The sequence below is a fragment of the Fibroporia radiculosa genome, assembly GCF_000313525.1.
Source record: "Fibroporia radiculosa TFFH 294 genomic supercontigs, scaffold13670, whole genome shotgun sequence".
Classification (NCBI taxonomy): Eukaryota; Fungi; Basidiomycota; class Agaricomycetes; order Polyporales; family Fibroporiaceae; genus Fibroporia; species Fibroporia radiculosa.
The window spans coordinates 45552-71578 of record NW_012133484.1 but is presented as its reverse complement, the minus strand read 5'-3'; the positions used below and the strand labels follow the sequence as shown (position 1 = coordinate 71578).

At 50.4% G+C, this 26027-nt stretch overlaps 12 protein-coding genes across 12 annotated transcripts; 5 read left to right on the top strand and 7 right to left on the bottom strand.

The window, feature by feature from the left end:
* Positions 1–1178: 1178 nt before the first annotated feature.
* Positions 1179–2198, bottom strand: FIBRA_07576 (uncharacterized protein; the record flags this gene model as incomplete). Its single annotated transcript, XM_012329255.1, has 1 exon — positions 1179–2198. The coding sequence occupies one exon, from the start codon at positions 2196–2198 to the stop codon at positions 1179–1181; it is 1020 nt and encodes a 339-aa protein (XP_012184645.1).
* A 1050-nt stretch (positions 2199–3248) lies between these two features.
* On the top strand, positions 3249–4628 carry FIBRA_07575 (uncharacterized protein; the record flags this gene model as incomplete). The annotated part of the gene is made up of 1 exon (XM_012329254.1): positions 3249–4628. The coding sequence occupies one exon, from the start codon at positions 3249–3251 to the stop codon at positions 4626–4628; it is 1380 nt and encodes a 459-aa protein (XP_012184644.1).
* A 1390-nt stretch (positions 4629–6018) lies between these two features.
* On the bottom strand, positions 6019–8425 carry FIBRA_07574 (uncharacterized protein; the record flags this gene model as incomplete). The annotated part of the gene is made up of 5 exons (XM_012329253.1): positions 6019–6075; positions 6125–7539; positions 7594–7717; positions 7776–8109; positions 8160–8425. The coding sequence occupies 5 exons, from the start codon at positions 8423–8425 to the stop codon at positions 6019–6021; spliced, it is 2196 nt and encodes a 731-aa protein (XP_012184643.1).
* A 242-nt stretch (positions 8426–8667) lies between these two features.
* On the top strand, positions 8668–9460 carry FIBRA_07573 (uncharacterized protein; the record flags this gene model as incomplete). Its single annotated transcript, XM_012329252.1, has 4 exons — positions 8668–9033; positions 9091–9146; positions 9203–9270; positions 9324–9460. The coding sequence occupies 4 exons, from the start codon at positions 8668–8670 to the stop codon at positions 9458–9460; spliced, it is 627 nt and encodes a 208-aa protein (XP_012184642.1).
* A 324-nt stretch (positions 9461–9784) lies between these two features.
* FIBRA_07572 (uncharacterized protein) lies at positions 9785–10449 on the bottom strand (the record flags this gene model as incomplete). The annotated part of the gene is made up of 2 exons (XM_012329251.1): positions 9785–10166; positions 10217–10449. 2 exons carry the CDS (start codon positions 10447–10449, stop codon positions 9785–9787), a joined length of 615 nt encoding a protein of 204 aa, XP_012184641.1.
* Positions 10450–10727: 278 nt separating this feature from the next.
* On the top strand, positions 10728–13045 carry FIBRA_07571 (uncharacterized protein; the record flags this gene model as incomplete). Its single annotated transcript, XM_012329250.1, has 10 exons — positions 10728–10792; positions 10847–10853; positions 10938–10967; positions 11018–11266; positions 11317–11481; positions 11534–11830; positions 11882–12085; positions 12144–12240; positions 12296–12509; positions 12565–13045. 10 exons carry the CDS (start codon positions 10728–10730, stop codon positions 13043–13045), a joined length of 1809 nt encoding a protein of 602 aa, XP_012184640.1.
* A 260-nt stretch (positions 13046–13305) lies between these two features.
* FIBRA_07570 (uncharacterized protein) lies at positions 13306–13982 on the top strand (the record flags this gene model as incomplete). The annotated part of the gene is made up of 3 exons (XM_012329249.1): positions 13306–13680; positions 13747–13890; positions 13938–13982. 3 exons carry the CDS (start codon positions 13306–13308, stop codon positions 13980–13982), a joined length of 564 nt encoding a protein of 187 aa, XP_012184639.1.
* A 572-nt stretch (positions 13983–14554) lies between these two features.
* FIBRA_07569 (uncharacterized protein) lies at positions 14555–15767 on the bottom strand (the record flags this gene model as incomplete). The annotated part of the gene is made up of 7 exons (XM_012329248.1): positions 14555–14626; positions 14687–14899; positions 14956–15069; positions 15127–15228; positions 15302–15434; positions 15491–15663; positions 15717–15767. The coding sequence occupies 7 exons, from the start codon at positions 15765–15767 to the stop codon at positions 14555–14557; spliced, it is 858 nt and encodes a 285-aa protein (XP_012184638.1).
* A 1475-nt stretch (positions 15768–17242) lies between these two features.
* FIBRA_07568 (uncharacterized protein) lies at positions 17243–19111 on the bottom strand (the record flags this gene model as incomplete). The annotated part of the gene is made up of 6 exons (XM_012329247.1): positions 17243–17378; positions 17431–17594; positions 17656–18295; positions 18343–18368; positions 18421–18653; positions 18850–19111. The coding sequence occupies 6 exons, from the start codon at positions 19109–19111 to the stop codon at positions 17243–17245; spliced, it is 1461 nt and encodes a 486-aa protein (XP_012184637.1).
* A 1612-nt stretch (positions 19112–20723) lies between these two features.
* Positions 20724–22251, bottom strand: FIBRA_07567 (uncharacterized protein; the record flags this gene model as incomplete). Its single annotated transcript, XM_012329246.1, has 4 exons — positions 20724–21430; positions 21488–22019; positions 22086–22106; positions 22162–22251. 4 exons carry the CDS (start codon positions 22249–22251, stop codon positions 20724–20726), a joined length of 1350 nt encoding a protein of 449 aa, XP_012184636.1.
* A 767-nt stretch (positions 22252–23018) lies between these two features.
* On the top strand, positions 23019–23543 carry FIBRA_07566 (uncharacterized protein; the record flags this gene model as incomplete). Its single annotated transcript, XM_012329245.1, has 1 exon — positions 23019–23543. The coding sequence occupies one exon, from the start codon at positions 23019–23021 to the stop codon at positions 23541–23543; it is 525 nt and encodes a 174-aa protein (XP_012184635.1).
* A 435-nt stretch (positions 23544–23978) lies between these two features.
* On the bottom strand, positions 23979–25571 carry FIBRA_07565 (uncharacterized protein; the record flags this gene model as incomplete). The annotated part of the gene is made up of 5 exons (XM_012329244.1): positions 23979–24088; positions 24478–24893; positions 24945–25107; positions 25165–25224; positions 25277–25571. 5 exons carry the CDS (start codon positions 25569–25571, stop codon positions 23979–23981), a joined length of 1044 nt encoding a protein of 347 aa, XP_012184634.1.
* Positions 25572–26027: the final 456 nt, after the last annotated feature.

Genomic DNA, 26027 nt, shown 5'->3' with positions numbered 1-26027 from the left:
CAATTTGTTCTCTATATGCGCCTTCAAATGGCTCTCGAATTGATCGACCCACACAATCAATTTAAGAATTACATAGAAATATATACGTTTATATTTTTCGCCGTTTCATGCTTCCTTACGGAGGACATTCCCCCTCCGGGTTCCGTTATTTGCAGATGTTTTCTGCCAGCCGTCATAGGGAGGACGAGGGAAATAAGATTGTGGAGTTTGAAACAGTCACGTGTTCACGTGATATGTGGCTGAAGGGATGTGGCTGAAAGGATCCCCTGGTGGGATGAAGTCCCTCTCCTCCCGAAGATCGGATGGGCAGGAGCCTGGATTCAGGAGCACTGCAGGAAGTTTCCATGACGCCAGGTAGTTTACCCTGTCACTGAGCGCGGTAAGTGCGGATTACGAGCTGATGATCAACCAGCTCTGAAACTCCGAGTCTTTGTTCCCGACGATCATCTGGGCTGTGAAGTTGTTGGTGAAATGAAGAGGCTGAAGTACTGAACCTCCGCGAAGACGAGACGTGAATCAAGCACAGGCAGGCCGAGGCAATGCAGCAGATACACTTTAAACCCACACGCGAACAAGACTGACTGATGTAAGTCTCCATGCGGCACTAGCGACCGGGCGAAGGAAATACAATACGCACGAAGCTTTCCCGTATAAATCCCTATCCGCTGCTCGACCTTCTGCACGGACATCCCCTCTTGCGTATCCGCCTGCACGAGTATGTCAAATAGCCCTACATCCGCTGCGATATGCGGCGGGTGGGCATGTATGCGGTGGTTACCTCCGAGAGGTGTTGGAGCGAATGCAGGACGAGCGCGACGCACATTCCGCACGCACCGACAAGCGTGTGCTGGGGGCTGGATCCATCCACCCTGAAACGCATCGTCTCGTGGCTTAAAGATGTCTCACAAAGCAGAAACGCCAGCCATCGGAATCCGGACAAGCGAGTGGAGCTACGACTTGTGCGCTTGTGCTGTCTCTTCAACTCCAGCCAATGAGGGGCCATTATTCGGACAGATCCTCAGTTTACGAGTAAACACTCGAATATATGCACCAACCTGAAGCATCATGAACGAGCACTGTGGAAGCACAATTGCGTATTCAACGAAGCATAATCATATCGATGATCGTACATATACATAAAAGTAGGCGTGCCATACAAGAGATAACAAAAGCATGGATCAGAGTCGTCGAACAGGGCCTAGGGTCGTTTGCAAAGCCCTTGTCTTGTCCCCATTTTCTCTGCGCGGAGTGCTTGCCAACTGTGCCGACTGTGTGGCTACATTTCCAGTCCCTTCACTGGTATCTGGAGAAGATACTGCTAGCATAATTGCCTTGGCGAGCGCAGGAAGCGGCCCAAAGGCCTCCAATTTCCAGCCGCCGTTCGGGCTTTGACGTAACGAGGCAGTCATGGCAATTTTATCAAGTACCCTGGGCGCAAATGTGAAGACTTGTTCCGGAACATTGGACACATCTGCCAGCTTCTCAAGCTCGATCTCTCCAGCGATCTCGGTGACCGTCGACTCGGTCCGCGAGAGACTGGATGGCATTCCCGTCGTGCCGGAGTAGATGATCTCGGTGGCCTCCCGCCTGAGTGGTTTGGGATGCTGCTGATAGTTCACAGGCGCATTTCTTCCATTCGTAGCTGGGATATGAATTCTCTGCACATTTCGGCGGAGAGGCCGCGGCCCAACAGTTTGAGGTGCGTTGTCTATGACGTCGCCTCGATCATGATCGTCTGCCTGGGATGAGAATACGGTCGGTGTAGTCTCACGAGAGGAGCCACTGACTTCCGTCTCCGTCTCCGTCCTCTGTCCAGAGCCGGGCGAGAAAGAGCCCGTGATGCCATACCAACTTTCCGCCACAGACTGATTGTCCTGGCTGTCGTCGTTCATCGACGAGTCCTCGTCCATAGAATCTTCGTCGTTTTTTTCCGCCAGGTAGGCCAGCACCTGCGCAAACTCGGGGGGAGGTGGTGGAAATTGTGGGAGTGGCGTATCGACTTCGTCTCCGTATTGCCAGATTACATGGAAGCCCTGCCAATTGGGTGTCGGCATTACGATCGCACGCTCGCGCGTCTCGACGACTGCGGGCCGGATCGACGAGGAACTGCCAGCTCGAGCAACAGGCGTTCTGCTCCGAGCGCGGCCCTGCGCTCGGAGGTTCTTCTTCCGGGCTGCAGATCGCGTATTGTACGTCATGCTTTTCTGCCACACAAAGGTCAGTATGCGTCTGTGATGTGGGCGTGAGCAACACGTACAGTCTAATTCTAGCGATTTGCAGTTCGGAGAGGCAAACAACAGGGAAGGGGGCGAACACTGTCGATGCGAGGCTTGCAACGGTCCTATGTTCGTTCGTGCCGTCGGCTAAATACGATTCTGTCTGCCCTACCTGTGGCTGTGTTCCAGCGATACCGAAGTGCTTGGGCCACATCGGCTCATGCTCTTCATTCACCAAAGCGAGAGGACAAAGCGTTGTTTAGGCGCTCGTGTGGCCCTCAATGCTGGATTCAGTGAAGCCACGCTCGGTTCGACCACGTTTGTGGCGCAACGATGGATGCGCTCATAATTAATTTTGATACTGATCCACCTTGAGGAGGCATGACAACATTATGCGTTACGTACTTATAATGTTATTGTGCACCCTCAAGGCGAGCCTTGGCAATTTTCTGCCACAGCTACTCACGGCGCTACTGGTCCCAAGAACCGCCATCCCGATTGTGGTTATGGCCAGCCGGATCTTTTGCTTAGCATCGTTGGACCTGTGGAAAGGGCTCTTCTGAAGGCGCAAAGCCACTTGGACAAGGGCAAGCGTGCTACTTGACGATGCGCAATGTAGTGGAACCGGATGGAGGATACTATGGCTCGAGTGCTTTGCGCGCAGATTCCTCATGCTGGAATCTTCTTTGGAAAATTGCATTGTATAGATGGTCACAAACGCTTCGGCCTCGCCCGCTATCGTTCCGCTGGATAAATTGCAAGCATCGTAGCGTCCCTCGTTCATCTTGGTCCTCAATCTCCCAGCCAAGAGCACCAGCAAAATCCGGTGTTCCAAATTAGATAACGCATCTCCGATATCTTTCCTTTCAGAGGTATGCACATAATATCATGCAGACGTCGCTCGTGTTCCTGATGTACAGACGTTTCCAGAGAAAGCTTGCGAGAAGGCGCTTTCTGTAGAATTGCTGCAGCATCCTCGTCTTCGGTCCCTTCTTGAATCTTGTCTTTATGCCATAGTCGAGCTGTGCTCTCATGTTTCATCCGTATTGCCGACCACCACAGTGGTCTCATTCTCTGGGCCCCGGTGGCCGTTTAACCCAGCTCCACGGAAATTTGCCACAGTCACCCTTCGGCCCACTGAGGAACACATGGGCACCAGCTCTTCACTCCGGACAACACTCTTCCTCGGGGCAGGCTCAGCCCGGATTGTTCAACACACCACACGACCCTTTCAGTCCACGTTCTAGCCAGCCACGACAGGGGTCCGACCGTCCTACCTTTGATCGGTCAATTTTCACGTCATCCAATGCGAGAATGCGAGACGCATGGATGGGCACTCCTTGGCAGGATAGACCGTCCGCAGCGGGGCCCACTCGCCGCAGAAACAAGGCTCGGATCAGCAAACCTCTGCGCAGGCACGAAACCGTGGTTGTGAAACTCGTTGACGACGTCGACCCAGCTTTGGTCGAAGGCGATGATGGGCACTGGTTTTGCGACACGCATGTGCCCTTGGACGAAATATCCTTCAATGGGCGACTCTCACTTGAGGACAAGATTGTCGTGCGCGAGATGAGCAGGCAGCGGCTGGAAAAGGGCGTTCGCGACGCCATGGCGGAACAAGACGCTGCGATGGAGCGCAATGCCACACACCAGGCAGAGTCGGCGAAGCGATGGGCGGAACGCGATGCGAAGCTCGAGGAACGTGAACGCCAGAAGGAGGCAGAGAGGCTGCGGGCGGAAGAGCTTCGCAGGCAACGCGAAGTTGCTGAAATCGACCGGCTACACAAGGAGCGTATTGCAAGGGAGCAGGCCAAGCGCGAGGAAGAGAAACTCAGAGAGGCCGCCAGGCGTGAGGAAGAGAAACGCAGGGAGGCCGCCAGACGTCGATTAGAAGAGGAACGTAGAGCAGCGAGAGAAGCGAAGAGGCAGGCCGACGAGAGGGAAAGACAGCGTCAAGAGAAGGCACGCCAGGAAGCCCAGCGGGAGGCGCAACAACGAGAGAACGAATTACGGAGGCTGCAAGAGGAGGCGCGCAACCAGCAAGCCGCATTCGATTCGCGCGTCAAGGAATTCTCCAAGATATATGAAGAAAAATGGAAGTGTCTTCGGAGTAACGTGCCCCTTCCGGAACTGGTGTCGTTCAATCAATTTCCCTGGCCTTTCCTCGACGACGTCCAGGACTTGACGGATATCACCGAGGAACGTATCGGGTTATTTATCTTTCATCCTTTGCGCGAAGAAATGAATGGTAAGACTGTCAAGGAACGCATCAGAGCAGAGTTCTTGAAGTGGCATCCGGACAAATTAGAGCGCATTGTGTTGAACAAAGTACGTCCTGGCGATCATAAAGATGTGTTGGAGATAGGGCGTATTATCATCGAACATTTGGTCGAGATGTCAGGGAAAGCATAGCCAGCGAAGGATAATAGGATGTATGGCGTCGAACAATATCTTATATGCCTTTCGTCCTTGTTACTTGTAACATATATGTGCATTGAATAGATGAGGTTATTAATGACAATTCTCCATGCAGCACTCTTTTTGACAACTACTCTGCTTACACAAGTCACTGCTTCGAAAGAAGACATTAGCACGTGTGCACATTATGCATGCTGCAACTTGCCAGTAGTACTCATGTTGGATCGGACACTGCAACTGCACTTGTATACAGAGCTTAGAAAGAAAGCCAACCATGAAAGCTTTCCTAATCCTGTCGCATGAACCATGCCAGATGCACACAGGCGCTGCGTTCGTACTTCCAGCAAACTCAAAATCGATGTGCCACCCTTGGGAAAGCACAATGGAGTTTGGTGGCCCCTTGGCCGATGGCAGCTTGGTGATAGTACTGCGGCGCTCTAGAACCGCCGGGCTGCCCAGTGTCAGGTTGTGCTCATTGAGCATAGCAGCGACGAAATTGATGACGAAATTCTGCACAGTTTATGCTCGCTCATTGATACCAGTAGCATGGGCGACATTGTCACAATCAGCGCCCTTGAGAGAATGAATATACCGTCTGAGTCCAATCATATCGCCAAGAGCGCAGCCACCGACTCGAGGAGAAAGACAGCTAGCAAGCGGGGCAACACCCGGGTGGCACCAGCCTGGGTGTGTGCTGGCATCAGCCAGTGCCACCCATGCTCCACTGTGTTTTCCCAAGGGCGGCACGTTGATTTTGAGATTACTACTGTAATATGACCGGCTCTTCACGCGGCATTCTGGTCATCCTGAACATCTTGAGGCGTGCCAACGGCTCGTGCGAGGAGCTGAATTTGATGGTCATTCGTCACGTACAAAACATCAATCGAGCAAGGCAGGATTTGCACATCAGTACCTCCATTCTCAATCCTGTACAATATGTTCATACCCGCTGAGTGAGGCAACAGCCAGTCAGCCTTATCAAGCGGCAAAGTAGACTCTCACTCACGTCTCCTTGACCGTGACGAAACAGATTGCTAAGGCGCACTTGGATACAAAGGATGAGCGCAAGAGACAACTTGCATATCAGCAAAGTCTCCACAATCGGATCTGTTTATTTGCGTTTTGACGAATTCGAGATCAAATTGGCAAATGTGATCCAGATTCGAACACGAATTGCACAGACCATATCCTGCTCACTAATGAACTCAAACGCCATGAGATTAGCCAGAATTCAACATAATCAATGACAGTACGAGAAATACTACAATAGGCTACATCATATATGCACTTGGAACACGCTCAATTGCAACATCGTAATTGTGTGCCCAAAGAGATTTCGCAAAGATTGATAGGGAGATGAGATGATGCGGATCGGTGTACCCAATTAGTTGATGCGCTCCGTGTATTCGTGCCATAGTGTGTCCACAAAATCTTTGTTTGTCTGCATCTAGATAAGACAGCAGTCCATATCATCGAGAACGATCACTCACATGTATGAGAGTCAACAACTCCCGAACGAAATCGTTTCGAGGAATGTCCTTAGCAAGTCGTTCCGGCTGTGAGATCATTGCAGAGATGGTCGCGTCTTTTACGACAGCCGGCTGGACGTTCGAACCGTTCACAGCGTGACCATTCATGGGAGATGCGTGGCGCATGGGCTGTTTTCCCTTGCCATTCATCATGACCGCTGGCGGAACAGCACTTGATGTTGGTCCCGCACTTAATTCCTGGCCGCGAACGGGGTCGTCCCACCCTCGCTCTATTTCTTCTTTCTCATTCTCACGGTCTGCAGCTCGCTCACGCCGTGTCTTTTTCTTTCCATTCGCCTTGTTCTGTTTCTCCTTCAACCTGTGAGAAAAGATCGTCGGGTCGCTCAGAGCGCGCGTGTCCGCAAAATCAAGCTCAACTACATCGCCGTCGTTATGATCCGACGTCCGATCGTCCAGCGGCGCCCGTGGATACGGCCACAAGTCTGAATCCGTCTCGAATGGCACCAGGACACGCGGGCGACCTACAGGCTCCGCAAGGGGAGTGGTTGATATCTGTCCAACCAGAGCAGTATGAGCTATTCCGTTTGCAGACCGCAAGGAGGGCACCGGAGCAAGGTGGTGGCTTCTCTGTGGCTGCAGGTTAGGAGAGAAAGGATCAATCCCACGCATCGTCGCACGGGGAGTGACGTCCCCCTCCACTCTCCGTACATCCTTTCCGGACCGGATCGTGCTGCCGTTGGGAGCCGCAGGTTGCACAGCGAATAGGGGAAGGCCGGAAGAAGACCCCGCCGCAAGAACAGCGGGATCCGCATCTGTATCGAGCACCGTGCTTGAAGCGGAGTAGTCTGACCCACTGGCCACCTCACCCTCACTATACTCGTTATCGCCTTCGTAGCGATTCAGCCCTGAGCGTCGTGAGCCTGACGAGCTCGGTGCAGCTGAAGAGGCACGCGAGCTTGATCCAAACCCTAGGAGAGATGAGATAACGTCTTGGTTTAGGATTTGTGGCAGCGCGCTTGATGTAGGCTTTGGTGATACGATCTCGATCTCTTCAAGACGATTTGAGAGCGAAGATGATTGCACTGCTGGGAGTGCATAGGAGCTAGACACGGACGATGTGGATGCCGAGGCGAATATGGTGTCAAGGAGAGCGAGCCCACGAGGTGCAGGTTGAGGCTGAGCGACTCCTACAGAAGCGAAGAGACCGTCTACGGTTTTGGATACAGCGGGCTGCATCTCGGCAGGTGCAGGAGTGGGCGACGAAGGCAGCAGCTTCGCGAATAACTTGTCTAACTCGGATCCAGACGCAGAGCTCGGGGCCGGAGGAGCATGAGTCTGTACTCCACTGACACCGCGCAGGGTAGGACTGTACGACGTTGCTTGCGATGTCTGCATGATATCAGATTCGTCGAGCTCTGGTCATTATCCTGGGGTCAGTGGTGCAAGTGTGTAAAGGACGAACGACGCACGGCGTGAAACTGATGCCCGGCTGGCCGTTCGAAGATGTGAATTCGAAGGTGGCGGCTTACCGGGGCCATATCTAAATTCTTCTGGATATGATTTGCCTTGCTTGATATACGAGTGCAATCTGGGCTGCGCTGAATGGTTGCTCTGTGACAGAAGAAAGGAGCTACACTTACCGCATCATGACATCCTTTAATGGTTCGCGCGAATCGGTCGCAAACATCCAAAGGCCAATAGTGATTGATGTGCCCCTCCACTCCTTTGTCGACGATGTACGTGATGCAGCGACCTCCTCTGGGGTCATCTGTCTAAGTAGCTCGGCATTAAGAGCAGAGCGTTGCTCTGCTGGTATAGGATACGGAATACCCATAGCAATGCGTGTTTGCGTGAATTTTGGATAATATCGATACATCAAGTAGTCGCCCAACACATCCATGTCGTCTTCTGGATGAATGGGGCGGATATAATCATCTGTTCCCATGCGGTTTAGGATGAAGAAGCCATATGGGGGGTATGTCTGCCTATTTGCGTTGAGTAAGGATGCACACGACCAGGCGAGATGAATCCGCACTTTTCAAATAGAAACATGCTGCCCTCGTAACCCTGCTTTTCCCATTTGCTTCCGTTGTGATGATACACACATACGTGGCTGAATTGGTCGAGTATAGATCGAATGGACGGCTCTCTTCGCAAGAGCACTTTCATGTTATTCTCATAAACAGCGGGTGTGAGGCCCATTTGTCGTTTTGACTGGGCAGGTGATTGTGTTCTTTGCGCATAGGGACTGTGAGAGATATTTGAGGAAGCATTTGACGTTGAACGGTGTCGAGGTGTCATAGCGATCAGCCCTTTCAAGGAATGGGACAAAGATGAAGGAGGTGAGGTTCAGGTGAGGAGACGAACAGCTGCCGAAATTTACATACAGAGAAATTGAAGATTGCACACTAGCTCACTCAGAACAGAAAGTTACGCTTATATTCTAGGCTTTCTAGGCTGTATTATGAGGTTCTAGCATAAGCGCCGTCTGTTATGTGGCAATATCATCCTGATTCTGGTCCGAATTCGCCCTCCGAGTCCGTATGTTTACCCTCCCATCCGCTCGTTCGCTGCTGGCCGTTTGTCGGTCGCCGGGATCGGTTCTCTCGCATGCGCTGAGGCCAGCGGCTCCTTTGTTCGCATTCTCTCGCTTTCGATCACAGCTTGCACCGAAGCGGGTCAAATACCTCAAGCGACACAAGGGGGTCGTTCCTGTTCCAATTGGAGGTTCCATCAAGGGTACAACACTGGCATTTGGCGACTATGGCATTCGCATTAAAGAGAACGGCAGAAGACTTACCGCGAAGCAGCTGACTTCAGCGGAAGAGGTGATCAAGAGGAAAATCAAGCCCATTAAAGGCGCGAAGGTCTACATGAGAGTGTTCCCAGATATCCCTGTCTGTATTAAAGTAAGTTGTAATCAATCATTTCGTCCTTCGCATGAATGCTCACGCCGTGCATCTTAGGGAAATGAGACACGTATGGGTAAAGGGAAGGGAGCCTTCGAGTTTTGGGCGACACGGTGAGCAATTAATTCCTCTCGTTTGCGTCTGTCTCTCAGTATGTACTCTATCACAGTGTCGCCCCTGGTCGCGTTATTTTTGAGATTGGGGGTGCTCCCATTCGCGAGGAGATTGCGCGAGAAGGTATCAATATCATGCCCCTGCTGTACACTAGCAAATCTAACAGTCTATGACAGCTCTCCGACTAGCATGCGACAAACTTCCTACAATAAACGAGTTTATTACGCGAGATACACCCCCAAGATTGGGGAATTTGGTGATGTCGAGGGAGGATTTCGCTACGCAAAAATGCGTACCAATCACAGCTCCGTAGATCATTTGTCGCGTTCGTTTATTGTCTCCCGCATATTGAAGCATAATTCATGGGTACGACGCCTACATAGCTTGGGCCTTGTAAGCTGTGTTGTACAGTATGGCTCGTCAAGATGAAGCGCGAACGACCGGCATGCATTCAGATCTGTCTAGAAACGATGTATTGAAGACTGAGTCTATGTATGAGGTTAGAGCTCTATCCTTGTCGAATATTGCTGGGAATCGGCAAGAGTATTAGAGGTCGAATGGAATTCAGAACGGACTGCAACCACAAGCCGATCCAACATGGGATGCAAGCGTTTCTAGAACCATTGCTAGTGAAACGTCATGATGCAATCTCATCTGCTGCCTTCCTGCCTTCTTCTCGGGCCTTGTCCAGCTCCTCCAGCCAGCCAACGTCCCTTGCTATCGACATTGATCGTGACCTCTGCCGCCGCTTGTTTAGATGAGACCAATCCGCCCCCACCCCCACTTCTGTTCCATAAACAGATTCTGTCTTAGGTTTAGGCGGACTATATTTGTACGTCCGGAGTTGCCATCGCCAGACGTCAACGGTAGTCGAAAGAGATGCAGCTTGCTTGCGAGATGAACGTGTCATAGTCTGCAGCCTTTGCTCTAGCTGTTCAGGCGTGAGCTCCTCCGCGCTGTGAACTTTCTGCACATTCTTGGTCTGCAATAAGGATGGAAGCACAACGGTTTTGAGATACCTGCGAGCAAACATTGGAATCCCAGCAAGGCATACAGCGTAAATACTTACCTCATGGACTTAATCTCATGGTCGGGATATCGAGGCTGTGGTTTCCGATCGAAAGAAGGGGTGGTAGCCTCCATAGAAGAGGGCGAGCTTGAGGGCTCGTGCGACGCCTCGTGCTGTACAGCAAGCTTGAATATCTCTTGCACCGTCGGCGGTTTGGATTGTGCACCTATGACAGCGAGAACGATCCTTCGGGCCTCTTTCGTCGCACCCGGTCGCCGAAGTGACGCATTCATAGTGTGAACTTTGTGAGATGTGCCAGTCGAGTCGTTTGGCCGTCACCGCCTAATGGGCCGGGATATTTGACCGTGAACGTTGAAAGGCGTTACGAAGTAATATGAACATTCCGGAGTTATTTACATACCTAAGTATTTGCATACGGATCAAAATAAATATTTAGAAAACAGCGACCTATCACGCCAAACCCGCTCTCTCTCTGAACCGCGACTATCACACACTGTGCTCTTGAACATTCCATCTTTATTCCGCGAGCGTCCTGGATCTTAGTCGAGTTATGAGTGATAGGAAGCGAGGATTCGAAGGTAATGGGGATACCAATGTGGCGAAGAAGTTGAAAAGGTGCGCTTGCGTGCTGCTCTCGGGGCTATTCAACTAACTATTGGCCATCTCTAGCGATGCTGTGAGTAAATTCCTCCTCATCCCAAGGTGAATTGACCTCTTACAATAAGTTTGTATCCGTTCTATAACCGATTTGTACCCTTAGACTGCGAATGGATCAGGTTTTGGCCCAGCCGTACGTGCTCCCTGAAGCGCAATGCGTGCTCCTACTGACTTCCAAGACAGCTCACTCCCGAGGCTCTCATAGCCCAGAAGAAAGCAGAGATTGCTGCCAAAATAGCTGCAATGAAGAAGGGGGCGTCGACGCCCAGTTCTACCCCGTCCACCACTATTGCAAGTCCAGTCGTGCCCTCCCCCCGTGCCGCGTCCCCGTCCCCGTCTGGGACGGATGATCTCGCACGGCGTGTTGCAGAGGCTAAACGCAGAGTGGCCGATGCACAGAGCAAACTGGCTGTAAAAGACAACCCTTACATGGTACGTGGCCGAACTACGCAAACTCTAGGACTATACTGATAATACCTCAGACTCTTCCGCAGGCAGGAAAGAAGAATCGTCCTGTTGAGCCCGCGCAGCAAGGCGCGGGTCTGAAGATGGCAGCTCACCCGCTGCTTCTGGACAATTCGACCCCCGCGCCGCAGTCAAAGAAGGATAGGTACAAGCCTATGCAGCCAAAGTTTGCTTCCATCAAGGTTTGAACATCCTCTACGATTCTGTATTTCTATTCTAACGGCTATTCTGTAGGCAAACGTACGCAATGCTCCTACGCCGCCGCCGCCCCCGACACCCATTGCCCCGATAGAGGCACAGGCGAATCCGTACGCTTCTGGGGCATCCGCACCACCCGATAGTGGATTCGAGGGCGCTCCAAGAGAGCGTGTGGGTAGAAGCTTCAGGTTTAATCCCAAGGGCAAGTACGTCCAAATTGCAAACCAGGTGCGGCAAGAGGCGCAGCTGGAGCAGCTGAAGCAAAGGATTGCGGAGAGTGCGAAGAAGGCGGGATTGGACACCGAATTTGAGACGCTCGAGAAGAACATCAGGGTGCGTGATGGAATGACCAAAGACGACCAAGAACTTATTCGAATCCTGTAGCGAGAGCCTCCGCCTGCAGCAGAGTGGTGGGATGCGGCCCTTCTTCCAAACAAGACATACGACGATCTGATCCTTGGCTTATCCGAGATGAACATCCGAAACGCAAACTCACCAATCACGATGTATGTCCAGCACCCTATTCCGATCCCTGCTCCGGGTGACAAGAATAAGGTGGCCATGAAACCATTGAAACTGACGAAGAAGGTTGGTGATAAAGCTCATTCTTTGGCGCTGTATTCTCACACGAAGGTCGTGCGATCAGGAGCAAAAGAAGATGAGGAAGCAGCGACGTCAGGCCGAGCTTCAAGATAAGCGAGACCGGATAAGGATGGGTCTTATTCCTCCAGATGCGCCAAAAGGTCTGTTCACATGTCCAGTATGGCAGGCCCTTGCTAACCGCGTATGATTCACTAGTGCGTCTTGCTAATCTAATGAAAGTCTTGACATCGGACGCCGTACAAGACCCCACACGTGTCGAAGCAAGAGTGCGGCGAGAGGTTGCCATGCGCAAACATGCGCACGAGAAGATGAATGCCGAACGGAAGCTCACCGACGACCAACGCCGAGAGAAGATAGAGAATAAGAAGGTTGAGGAAGAGAAGAGGGGTATTTATGGTGCCGTGTTTAAGTACGTATATTTGTTATCGTCGAGCCCATTAATCTGCTCATCTCTCGTGCCACAGGGTGAAGACGCTATCAGACCCGGCTCATAGGTTCAAAGTGAGGAAGAATGCCGAACAGATGAGTTTGACTGGCGTCTGCATTTTCAACTCGGCATTCAGCATGGTGTATGTGGAGGGAGCGGCGAAATTTATACGTCAGTACAAGCGGTTGATGCTGAATCGGATTGCGTGGACGGAGCCTGCGCGGGAGCGCGGCGGGGAAGACGTAGAAATTGACGAGGGCGACGAAGGTGATGGCGCAGCCGACAAAGGGAAAGGGAAAGCTGCTGCGCAGAGTGATGAACCGGATGGTAGTGTCTCGCTGGAGGACAATCATTGCTGGTTGATTTGGGAAGGTCAGCTCAGAGATAGGGCGTTCAACAACTTTAAGCCGAAAAGCTGCCCTACGGATGCAGCAGCGAAGGAGGTATTGGGCTCCAAGCTTTCCGGGTATTGGGATCAAGCCAAGAACTGGAAGCCGGAGGAGGAGGAGCTGTTCTGAGTGGCCCGTCTCAGAGCTTATGCTTGTATAGGTTGTTTGGCCGTTGTTTCCTGTTCTCGCGATATTGCTGCAGACTGCGCAATTATGCAGGCTTCGCCTTCAGGATCATAAAATACAGATGCACTTATCATAATTCGCATGCACTAGTGTTCTGAATACTGGAGTTGCCAATTTGAGCAAGGCGGGCAGATCGCTGGTCCTCAAATACTTGTGTCATCACGTCAACGTCCTCGGAGGCGTAAACGCAAACCTCATCTCAAATGCCTCGAGCACCAGTTGTTGACCTCAGGAATGGTCTTTCATTTCCAAGCTATCTCAACTGTCCACATGAGTTTGATCTGGACTCGCGATACCTCCGCGAAGACCCCAATGGAATCTCCGCGAGCCACGTCCGCCATTGGTGCTACTTCGGCGAGATTGTAAACTTCGATGTTTTTTCACGCCTCACCGTCGATGTCCGCGACGCCGCCAGGACGGTGGTGCGTGCGGCATTCTACGATGACGACAGGGGCATGCCGCTCGTCGAGGCTGGGACAGTCCGGCGAGGCTACACACTGGCCCACTTGTACCCGTTGCGGCACTCGTTCGTGGATGGGTCTTACGGCTTTCGGATGGAGGAGACATCCGACATCAAGGTAAAGTGCCCCTGGACGCATGTGAGTCACTCGTGAGCAAGTGCAGCGCTCACGCAGGCCGCGCAGATCCTGCCGTATTCTCTCAGGGAGATCCTCGCAGCTAGTGACAGACTACAGCTGTCCAGGCTGTCCTGCTGGCATGAAGGCTGCACCGAGGCCGAAGAATTAATGAAGTGCAAGGGGTGCGGAAGAGCTAAATACTGTCGCAAGGTGCGTAGGGCGCCCTTACTGTGTTTCCCCCCGTACTGATTCGGCAGGCTCGGTTAGGAGCACCAAGTCGCATCGTGGAAAGCAGGCCATAGGGGTGAATGCAAAATTCTTGCTGATCTGGAATGGTTCATGTGCCAAGACTGGTCGAAGTTTCGCGGCTTCCTGTCCTTCAACTAGTTCCGAGTCTGCGCCTTTCATGGCTTCCGTTGGTCCTGGTGGACTTCCGTGCTCCCGAGATGCGGCTGGGGTGTTCTTGTCTGCATTTTGGCTCCCTGTGGGTACTGGTCCTCGGAGCGTTTATAGATGTACTTACCTCACGCTCCGGTATTAATGTGAGGCCGGTTTACAACCACAAATACTTTTGACTTATTACTAAATTGGCAGATCAGCCATGAATGACTTCAGGATGTAGCACAATTGCATGTATTTTGATTATAGAACTACGTCTTCCTAGTTCTCAGGTTCTTTGAGGCCATTGTGCCTTCCTGATCACTTTTACGTTATGAGCATCTAAATGGCAAAGAACATATCTGATTTCTCAAGTTTTATAAGATCGACGGTTTGTAGAGAAGGACATGACGTAAGGTGAACATATAGGTAATATTAACAGCGTCGTATGGTTGAATTTGTACTGTCGAACAGGACGCAGTGTCGTATAGACATATCATCGCGTCAATTTCCAGCCGTGGACCGTACCACGAACTTCTTCGTCGCCGGGATCCTCAGGGAACATTGGCTATACAAAAAAAAAGTTAGCCTAGGACACCTATGTACGAGTGTACTGGTCGTGATGTACCGGAAACTTTCTCGTCAGAATCTCTTCGCAGTGCCATCCGTATGCTCTCGCCTTGCTGAAGAATTCCATGTCTCGATGTGCGAGATGGGGGCGATGGTGGGTGTAGAAAACTAAGAGACATGGAGGGGGCATAGTAAGGCCCGAAGAGTCAGCGGCTTGCAAGTATTGTGGCCTGGCAAGGCTGTGATCACAGGCTCTTAGCAAGGCGTCGTGCTATTGAGGAATATGAATATATGAACTGCGGGGGAACGAACTAACAGCATACGCACCTGCGAATGATTGAAAATGAGATCTGACATGATCACCAGATCAAATCCGATGGATTTCGCTGGAGAGGGGAGAGCATCTAAAAGGGGACCTACTGGCTGACCCCAGATATAACCCTATGTGGTGTGTGTAAAACTTGATGATGGACGAAAAAAAAGCTACAGGCAGAATACCTTGACACAAAAGTTAGAAGCGGAAGTTGATACTGTATTCGTCTTGACATTATACGACAGATTTTCAAGCAGATCGGCGTCGGGGTAGTCGGTCAGGACGACCTGTCCATTTATGCGCCCGAGTATCTCAGACGATCAGAGCATGAGCTTCAGGAGGCTGAAAACGTTCACCAACCGTCCGTGCGCCGTTTTTGCAGGCAACAATTCCGGGGAGACCGCCGCCCGCTCCCAGCTCAAGCACGTGTCGATATTTGTAGAGCTCCGCGTGCTCGTCTAGATAGGTCGCAAAGGCACGAGATGCATTCCACCTTTCGAAGGCTCAAGATGTCTCGGAAAACCGACCTGGGGCGACAGGAAAACATACAAGTGGTGCCCCCACAGGGGATGAGATCCAACCAAGCGAATGTTGATGCTAGACCACGTAGATGAAGATCGATCTTCGTCATCTACAGGGCTCCGTCCCTCGCCGTTAATTGGAGTCTCCTCGCGCACGTACGTAGAAGTGGTGGGATCGGGAATCGGAGGGGCTGGTGGTTCCTAAGAAACGTTTACTGTGAGGAAACGACCACGGTTGTTGACACTGAACGCACCGGAAAGATAGAGTCGAGTCCAAGTGTATGGCCACCTTCCGTGTCCGACATGAGGTTTGGTCAATTACGAGTTGCTATCGAACTTGGGCTCAGAACACTCTGTGTAACGGTTGCGGGTCGAAGACATTGGATGGGTTTCCTTTCTTGGCTGGTGGTATGAGCTATCCATTGCCACATTAGGAAAACCTACATGTTCCTTTTCCTGCTTTTAGTATTTTTTCAATTTTTTTCGCTATAAAAAAAGCATTGAAAACAGACATGTTGCACAAGTACTATAAAATTCTTTTTGAGATATCCATAAAACACAAAAAGTCAAAAAAAGTGCTGAAAAGCAAAAAAGCAAAAGAAAAATCCTGATGCTTTATTCTCATGTCTCATTCACTGGCTTCTGATGTTTCATCATGGTTTCATGTTTACCCTCTACCCTGTTTTCTACATATATACAGTGACTCATAAACTGCTGCAATGTTAGCAACATTGTCATTATTAAACATATTATTAAATAATATGAAAATATATAGAACATGTTATCAGCATTTCAAATCCTACTGGTTGAGAGCTTCTAGATCTATATTGGTTTTGTCAAGGTATCTACCAAAAACCTGAACCTAACCCTAACCCTACACTCATTGTGGTAGAGCTGTATCTTGGCTTAGCTTGGTGGCTAGGTTGTGACCAAAGAGTGGCTAACTCTGAAGAGGTACATATTTCAATCTTAGCATACTATAGAAGCATAGTTATACTGGGTGGATCATGCATGTGATTGAACACTGCAAGAAATGCTCTTTATATATATGGATAGTAATATGTAGTCAATTTTTGAGTCGAAGAGAATCAATGTTTAGCTTTTAAGCCACCATGATGACATTTGATCAATAATAATAATAGCACCCAGTATATGTTCCCACTAGCTTTCTTCCTCCTGCAATCATAGACTTGTTAAGAAAATTGATAGCCAGGTTCCTTCTTGATGATACAATTTGCCTTACTCTGAGGTGCCGAACATAAGCTTATTCAGGCACAAGCCTCAAGACAAAACACATCATAGAATCACCATCTATAGCCAGGAGAAGAGACAGGCCACTGGGGAAATGCATGCATTAGAAACCAGAGTGCTATTAGGCAGATGGCCCTGTGTTGAAAACTCCCCAGAATGCCGGGAAGTCTGTGCATGCCCAAGAGTTCACTATACATTTTTTACTCCAATACTTGCCATTCAATAGTCTGGAATGCACAGTGCACTCTCGATGTACGACTCATCAGATGAAGTCGTACGAGCAGATTTGGATAGTCGCCAAGGATATCAAGACGAACGGCATACTGCAAGTGCGAATGAAAATAATAATAAATCGCTGCCGAGCCATACCCTGAGTTATCATACCCAGTATCATGTTGAAACGAGGAAGTATGATTGAGCTAGTTTCTTCCTGTGAAGTGGTTGCATAAGCCGCCTGCAAAGATCAAAAAACTATATTTAAATTAAAAAACAAGCCAGTTGCTGTAGCGCGTTCGACAAAAGAGTGCGTCTAATCGTCCGCCTCTTCCGCCAGTGTCAACCGCTGTTGGCACAGTCGCACAACGGCTGCACCATCAATGGGTATCTCGTTGCCCTGAAAGCCAATTGGATAATTCACCCTAGGCACATCCGGGCGAGTAAAGTGTCTGCTCAGATATATCAGTATGACATCACCGCGATGTAGGGCTGATGACGTACGTATCGTTCCAGAATCCGTAGTGCACCATACCCAGTGCGCGAGTGGTATATTCGTAGTCATGAGCAAACCCATCTGGATAGAAAAACTCCATGACGGTTGATCTAGGAGTCGGCCGCATCCACAAAAGCGCGGTCAAACCGTTGCCGTGTACACCCATCATAATCTGTACGCAAGCCATCGCAAATCAGTGTTTGCTGCTAACAGACGATTGTACTTGCACCCACCGTTGTTCGACCGGCTAGCTGGAACTGCTCAATACGCGACAGCTTATCCATGCTCACGATATTGACCTCATACCCGTATTGATCGCGTAAACCGTACAGCTCGCGCACCAATCGTTCGTGATCTTCCTCAATGAGCATGCGGCGACCCCAGCCCTGACGAGATATGTATGTAATGACAGGCGTGCGTGCCACACCCTGTACTGACATGGCGCCCCCCATCTCCGCGAGCCCCGCGAAGCCAACTACGTTGTTCCGGATGGTGCTCCACCAGTTGACGCTCCCTGGAAGCGCGAATGCATTTGCAGCAGTACGCTGAGTGCGCAGGAAGTTGTCGCCATACATCGCGGCTGCACGATCGGCAAGCACGACGCGGTCAAGCACGAACGTTCTACCCATAATGATACGCTCCTTCCAGTCATTCATGAACTCCATGGAAATGGAAGGGAAAGCACTCCGCAATACCCATTGGTTCATCGCCGCATAGTCTCGCCAGTTGTTAGCGTCCAGAGACGGGAAGATCATCCGACGAGGAGCGGGCAGAGTAGTCTCCCCGGTCGGAGGAATACTCGGATCAAGGGACGAGTAGGCCCGCCAGAAGCCAAAGAAAAGCTCTGCAGACCAATGGTAATAGTGCGTAATACTGCAACTCTGTGAGAATATGCATTGAGCCAAGTGCATAAGACTTACAATTGCTTGGGGTCGTATGCAAGCCACTGGGTCGATCAATGAAGACGGCGGAGGAAATGAACAGGTTGAGGTACGTACCGAAACACCATCTAACCTCTCTGCACTCAGGCCGAAGAGACGTCTGGCCTCGTTCGTGTCGATGATGCGCATTTCCTGGTCCGACGGTGCATGTTTTTCTGGATAATAGGGTCCATCCTCGATAAAGATTGCATTGGATATCATGTGGCTCCTATCAGGTATGCTCTGCGGATGATCCGTGACGACGTATAGAGTCCCGTTGAGCAAGTATAGTCTATCGAATATGGTCCAACCTATGGAACATTGTATCAGAAACCGATTATGTACTCAGGATAGGAGAGAAAAGCGCAGATTCTGGATCTTTCCCAAGTGTAATAAACCGCCAAAGTCTACTAATGCGGCGAAGTAGGTTGAGGAGGATGGAAGGAGTGATGGTTTCATCCTACACTATAGCGGAGAATTAGAGGACCATAGAACATCGGGACTCACCAGGTACGTGGACTACGATTTTCGTCTCCGGAACTTGGCTCAGATCCCAGCTAAGAGGTCTGTTCAGGGACTGCAGCGTGTACTGGGACTCTAGTGAGGGATTAAGCGCAGTAGAAGGTACATTCTCCGATTGCGCGTATGGTTGAACCAGCTCATTGATGCTCGTCGTATATGGAGGTAGTGTAGAAGAGAAAGTGAGAAGGGCTACCAGCAAGACCAGGAGCAAGACCACCTCTCGAGCCGTGGGTGCAAGGGGCGGCATCACTTCAAGCCAGCAAATTTGCGACGGTAAAAACCAGAATAGTTCACCGCATATGTTTGAGGGCTCAGAAAACTCGCAGAGTTCTGAAAGGAGGAGATCTAGCTATAGACGACTTGTGCCAGGTGAGGTAGGGTAAGGTCGACGCGGCGGCCACTTTGCATACCACGTGGAAAATGATCCCGCCCAAATCAGGCAGGCATCGTGGTTCAGCAAAAATTACTTCAACAAGTGTTTGTAGGGCCGGCATGCTGCCGGCAAAGCCCGCTACCCAACAGTGACTTACTTTAGGATACTCCGTCAAAAAAAAATGTTGTTTATTGTCTGATACACTTATGCTAGCAGAACGACATGTTCAATATTGAAAACATATACAACTTCTACATTCTTGAGTAGTAGTCGGGAAAGACTGCAAACGGCAAGAACGATGTGAGCCTAAACGTCGGTTTTGGAGCGAAAGCATGATTTTTGAAGCAGAAGTGAATACGTGCCAAATCTCCTGAGCGATTTCAGACAATCACTCCAGATCAGCCAAAATAAGACCCCCTACCCAAAGGGTAGTGGGAATTACATGATGGTGTGCATTGCACCACCCAGACATGAGCATGAATCTTATAGCCATATTCACCTTGACGGAAAGAATACACAATGTTACAGTTGACTACCTTTCTTTATAATTATCAGTGTCCGTCATAATACAAAGTGAACCTCAAAGATGCAGAAGGTGGGGTCAAGTGGTGCCTGTATCACACCTTCCACACGCGTGTTTGTAAGCATAACGGTCAATGAGTCTTACGCAGGGAATAAGCTGATTGAAAAGCATAAAGAATTATGAGGAACACGCGTACATGGGGAATTATTCAAGAGGAGGTCCGCAGTCAGATAGTATCAGCGGACTTGAGCAATAAGCCACTACCGAGAATGAGAGCATCAGCGACAGCAGAGCACACGCGGTACAACACGTTATCCACCTGGTCGTTGAGAGTGTGGTGGGATCTGGGGTGAAGCAATCCATCATGTCGGGTGATTTATATGCGGCCAGTCCTAATGGCCACGAGCTCTGTCTCGTGGCTATCTAGGCCGTCTAGAGGCAATGTACCGGCATTTTTGTTCAACATCAGCATGGCCTGGGCGATTCGATGACGCTTATTGCGCACATCGGAAGAACAAGGTGAGCACAGACTTCTATTGAGAAGTTACAGAGACGACTTCTCGTATGTTAGCTCACATCACACGTGAAGGTCGTGCTGCATCCATGCGTCCGTGCTTCGAAAACGTATGGGACAGAATTAGGGCATTCGCAGTTTGGAAGCGCGCTGCGGCGGCAGAAAAGAATTTTGACAATTTTCATGTTCTCAGGGTTAAAGCTTCTCGTATTCGCTGCATACAGTACAACAGATAGCATAATCAAAAATGTCCACTCGGTATATTGCGTCTCTCATACACTGTTATCCAAATCCGAATCAGTGTCAAATAGCAAATAGCATTGATGACTGAGTCAGACCCATCATTCTATAGCATTTCGTTCATGGTTATGTCAGCTATAATTCCTGTAGCCTCAGCCAACCGATGTTCTATAAGTCTGATAGTGATTTATGAGAGTCTGGCCAGATGACTAACGCAAGACTGACCTCTCGAACACGTCTAGCGGACCTCCCTGTGCAGATGATACTTGTTCTCTCCCAGGCTTATGAGCATCATCCGCATAAGCCTGAAGAGGCACCCAACTACTGAGTGGGCTTGTTCCAGGCTCGTACGTGGCTTGAGCCACATACAAAAGCAGTCCATCCGATCTTATCTCCCTGAACACAGAATATAATTCTACTACGGGCGGTGCAGCACCATGCAGGTCCATCGATGGCGTAGCTTGTGAAGGAACCAAAGGTAAGGTCACCGAAACGCGCCGCAAGCTTCGTGTAAGCGGGATAAGCGTGTTGCTGAAATATGCGAGTGTCGTGTTGGTGTGATAGGGTACAGGAAGTAACGTGTGCGGGTACGGAAATTGGTATCGTGGTATCGAACCCGAAGCATGTGAAGACTCGACGGTCGAATCCTCTGGCCCAGCTTCTGGAGCGCTGGGGGGAGGCGGGAATGACGCCAGTTCGGAGAGCCGAGTATCTCGCCACCAGAAACGGAAGGGTGTTTCGCACTCTCCGACGTCCTGTCCCTTCCATTTGAGCACGTCCAGCACATGAAGAATGCCGTTATCTCTCCAGTTCTCGTCGAGGATACAGTCCAGTATAGTCTGCGGGGGAAGTGGGGAAGGAAAAGGTTTCATGAGTTGCTTCCCCAAAACGCGCGAGCGCAGAGTGGTGTTAGGGACTGCGAAAGAAATTGCCAATTACGAACACATGAGCAGTATTGCGAAAAGACACATACCGACACCTGCAATTCCGCTCGTGTAATGCGTCACAGCAAGACATCGTTTACCCACAGGTACAGGTGCCACCGCCACCCAGCCCGTTTCGATATCATCTGGGATACCGTCACGACATGTCTGCACTGCATTCTGATCCTCAATCATCTCAAGCAACTCGGCATACATACACTTGTCCGCCCATCGACTGGGTTTCTTGCGATTTGAGGTTTGATGCTGCTGTCCATCGGCAGCGCCCTGACGCGCCTTTCCCTTACGCCTCTTTCCGCGCTTCTTTCCGGTCGTCTGTACATTGCTCTCCTGGGAAACAGGTGGGGCGGACTCACGAGGAGTGGCAGCACTAGGGACTATTTTGGCACTATTACCAGCACCGGCGGGTGGAAGCATGGCTGCGAATTGAACCATGCCTTCCTGGATGATGTCTGGACCGCCTTGCATGGGGTCCTCATCATCCGCCTCATCGTCGGATGGACCCAGGGTCAAGTCGGCAAAGAAGTCGAGTTGTCTAGTTGAGTCAAATCGCTCTGCCCTTCGCTTGAAAGATGAAATCGCATAGTATTAGGGGGATTGAGACAGGATCCTGCACACGTTCCTACGCACACGTTTTTGCTCCTCAAGGGCCTAGGAAAACTAGGTCAGCGTCAAAATGTCGAATCTCTGTAAATTTGATACATACTCTATTCCTTCGATGCTCCTGAGAGGTGACCGTATCTCGGAGGGTCGCTGGTGGCACTTTATAAGACAATTTGCGGTCGTTCGTTGACATCGTGGGCCCCGTGAAATGCTGAAGGAACGTCGAGATATGCTGAATAAACAAATATCAATCGGCGTGAAGAGCTAACTTTGAAACAATGGGGTTCAAGTTCACGTTGGGTTCAAGTGAAAACGTATCCAACTCTCTTTGGAGTGGTGTGGCACGCGTCTGGAGCGTGTATAGATAGGATCGATCTCACGTGGCGTACCGGGCCGAGTACAGTCCGGATCTCAGGGAGATATCTTCGGAGAGTCACTGTAAAGTTGAATTCTCATCTTGACAATCTTGACAGTATGTACAACCCCTTGAATAGCATGTGTCGTGCAGCAACTGGTCGGACTACGCTTGGGAAATAGGTATCAGCAACGGGAGGAAGCTCGCTGACGGTAGTTAGATGCGCTGGCATACATCTCAGCAAGCCATTGCATAATGCTGCGATGGGATCTATGCCAATTTTGCTTACTGGTACGTGCTAGCAAATGTAAACACTCAGGACAGCACAATTGTGTTTTCAGCTAAGTACATCCCGTCATGATTGCGAACTGATACATTATCAAGGTCAGCCTCAGCTGACAAGATATCACTTGCCCTGAGCTCCCCGGCATCAGTCTTCCACCAACCACCAACTACACTCTAGTCAGCGCAACACAATCGAGTGTATGATCACCCTCCCACCTGGTGTGTTACGCTTCTCTAACGGCCGAAGAGCGCCAGTGTCACTTACTTTGTCTACAGCCGCTACAGCGATTCTTGTACTCGCACTCGTTCTCCTCCTAGCCATGCTTGCAGCAATCTGCATTACATTCTATCGTCGCCGCAACGCTATGGTCGCGCCGATCTTCCAATGCTCCTCTCCCGATCTATCAGAGAAAGACCCTAAACGCAGCCTTCTCCACAGCGGCCCACTTGACCTACCATGCGACTTGGAGGCAGATCTCTTCAGCCCGCACTTTGCCTTGAATCGCGGAAGTGCCGAGTCGTTGCGCAAAGGAGCGGACCTTGGCTTTAAGCTATCTACCGTGGCTAACAGGAATGCGCTCACGCACTCAATTTCGACCCTGGGAGCTCCCCTCTCGCCCTCGCGCCCGCGCTTCTTCAAGGTCGAATCGCAGAGCGGGAGAGAAATCGGGGTCGAGATGCGCGTTACGCCGCCGACACCGCATGAATCTTGCACTGGCAGCCCCAACTCGGGACTCCCCACGCATAAATCCGAATTCAGTATTCGTCGCATGAAATTTGGATCTTTTGGTAGCGGGCTACCTGTGACTCAGAGTATAGCGGAATCGAAGTGGTGGTTCCTGTAACGTCGCATCGAACAGGCTCAAGTCTGATGCCATGATCACCTTTTGAAATCCGGTTGCATGCAAACTTGTTACTCGCGCCCATAATACATATTCGTTTAGAGCCGTATTCTTCTGACGAGACACATCAGCGAGTTGGAGCAGAGTTTCTGAAGATGCCTCTATACAGCTGAAAGACAGCAGTGATTGAGCTAAGAGTACAGCGTTGGATGGGGAGGAAGAAGGCAAAGGTGAAAAAGAGAATTCTGGAGAAAGATTCCATGGGTTACTTGAATTGTGTGCATACGAGAGAAGTCGCTACGGCAATATGTGTATGCACAGGCAGAGATTCAGCAGCTGCAATGAAGAACACGTACTGGACGGCGCTTCTGAATTACAACGTGAAAGGTCGTGGAGGTCATACCAATGACTCAAGATTGGAAGAGCAGCGGGAAATGATTAGTGTTCGAGTCGACTGAGATATGCGATAGAATGGAACTCCAGGATAAACTCAAAGTCGACATCGAAAAAGAGCATGAATCGCATGACCGAAATGAAGTCCTGAATTCCTGGAGTTAGAAGGGAGCCATCAGAAGATCGGAGGGATTTGAAATGTCCCTACTCGGACTAATATATCTCAATGAAGGTACGCACATCCCAGTATACGTTTATACAAAATTACACGGTGACTTATTTTATTACAAGCTTCGTATTCTGCATTGCCAGTGACAGTGAGATACTGCTACAGCAACTCAAATGCCTCACGTAATGCCGTAACTGCATCGGACACGATCTGCCTACCCGATTGCAGGACTCTAAAGGATACAAAGAAAGGTATTAGCCATAAAGACATACTCCTAAGAAGAATTATCTCACCCTGGATAAAATACGCACATCGATTCGGACCAGTGTATAAGCTCACATATCAATTGAAATCGCACGAATATTATGGACGCACCGTCGAGACCCATAATCGTGTGGGGGGAGCCTTTGTAGATATTTACTTCGGCTTCGACTCCAGCCTGCTTCAGCTTCTCGCCGTATGCGACAGCTTCGTCTCTCAAGAGATCTAACTCCGCGACCCCGATCCACGCCTTGGGTAGCTTCCTAAAATCCTCTTCGGGTGCGAGGATCGGGGAACACTCCCACTCGTGCCGATCGTTCGTGTTTGGGACATACTTCTCGCGGAAGAAGAGTAGTCTAGGAAGGAAGAGCCCGATGGTGTTCTTGTTTTCTGACCATGACAGATACCGGGGATCATCCACGTTGGCGGTGTTGTCCGTGCAAGGAACAATGAGAAGTTGAAAGACAAGTGGAATGGGGGGCTGTAGGAGGGCTGCCTTGTGTGTGAGGACTGCGGCGAGATTTCCCCCACTTAGAAATGGCATGAGTATACCGACTAGCGACTATTCGCGGTGAGCGCACCTGGAACAGCCGCCCACGGCAATCCTTTTCACGTTAGTGCTCAACTGCGTGGCACCGTTCTCGTGGACCCATCGAAGTGCTTCGACAGCATCTTCCACTGCAGCGGGATACGGGTGTTCTGGTGCAAGTCGGTAGGCGACAGAGACGACGACGCAGCTCGCCCCTTTGGCGAATATTAATCTAGTTGATGCGCATATGACGTATTGGAATGCATGCTCACGTTTGCACATATGGGTGCAGAAAGTGTTCTCGGTAGCGATATCTCCCATCACCCATCCTCCTATGAGAATATGAGCATGAACACGCGTGCGCAACACGTAAGGCAAGCTTACCTCCATGGAAATACAGAATCAGAGGCCATCCGCCCTGAGGCGCGGTGCCCTCGGGCGTGAAGATACGCATAACAAAGCGGTCAAGGGGTATATCCCGTATCTCACCTACCTTCGAAGGCTCGGATGCACCGTTACTGGGAAGAGTGCGTTTCGTGGGGTCCCACGGAAGCAAATGGCTTGGAATCACATAACGAATCACAGCATTGTGGAATGCAGCATACTCAGGATCGAGTCGGGCCAGAATGTCAGGAGGGATTGGTTGGTGAATTGGTCGTTCAGGCTGAGATTCCGTCATGCTGAGCAAGTTGAATCGGCAGTGCGTGCAGGACTTGCGTAGGATACAAAGAGTCAGGTTCCAGTATATCAAGGCGCCATATAATGACCTGGGGGTGCTAACACATCCTGCATCATGCTTCTGGCCCTGAGAATTTACTCTGAGTAAGTCAGACCAGTGGATATCCCCCGGGGACGTGACTCAGTCTGAAACCTACTAAGACTGGCGGAAGCTAAAAGTAGTCACATCATGATCATACCCGCGTTTATTATTTTAAAACGGCCGTGCTTACCTTATTGTCGACTCAGATTGCTACGCGAAAAGTAAGTCTGAAGAATTGAATGCAGTACGATCCTTGGTAAGGCCCGGGGGAAAGAACATCGAGAACCGAACGGAAGCCAACCTCCTCGGCGATGGCCGTGTAGGCCCTGAGTCAACGCGCAAACTTGAACAGAGCTCCATGATTTTTGTGATTCT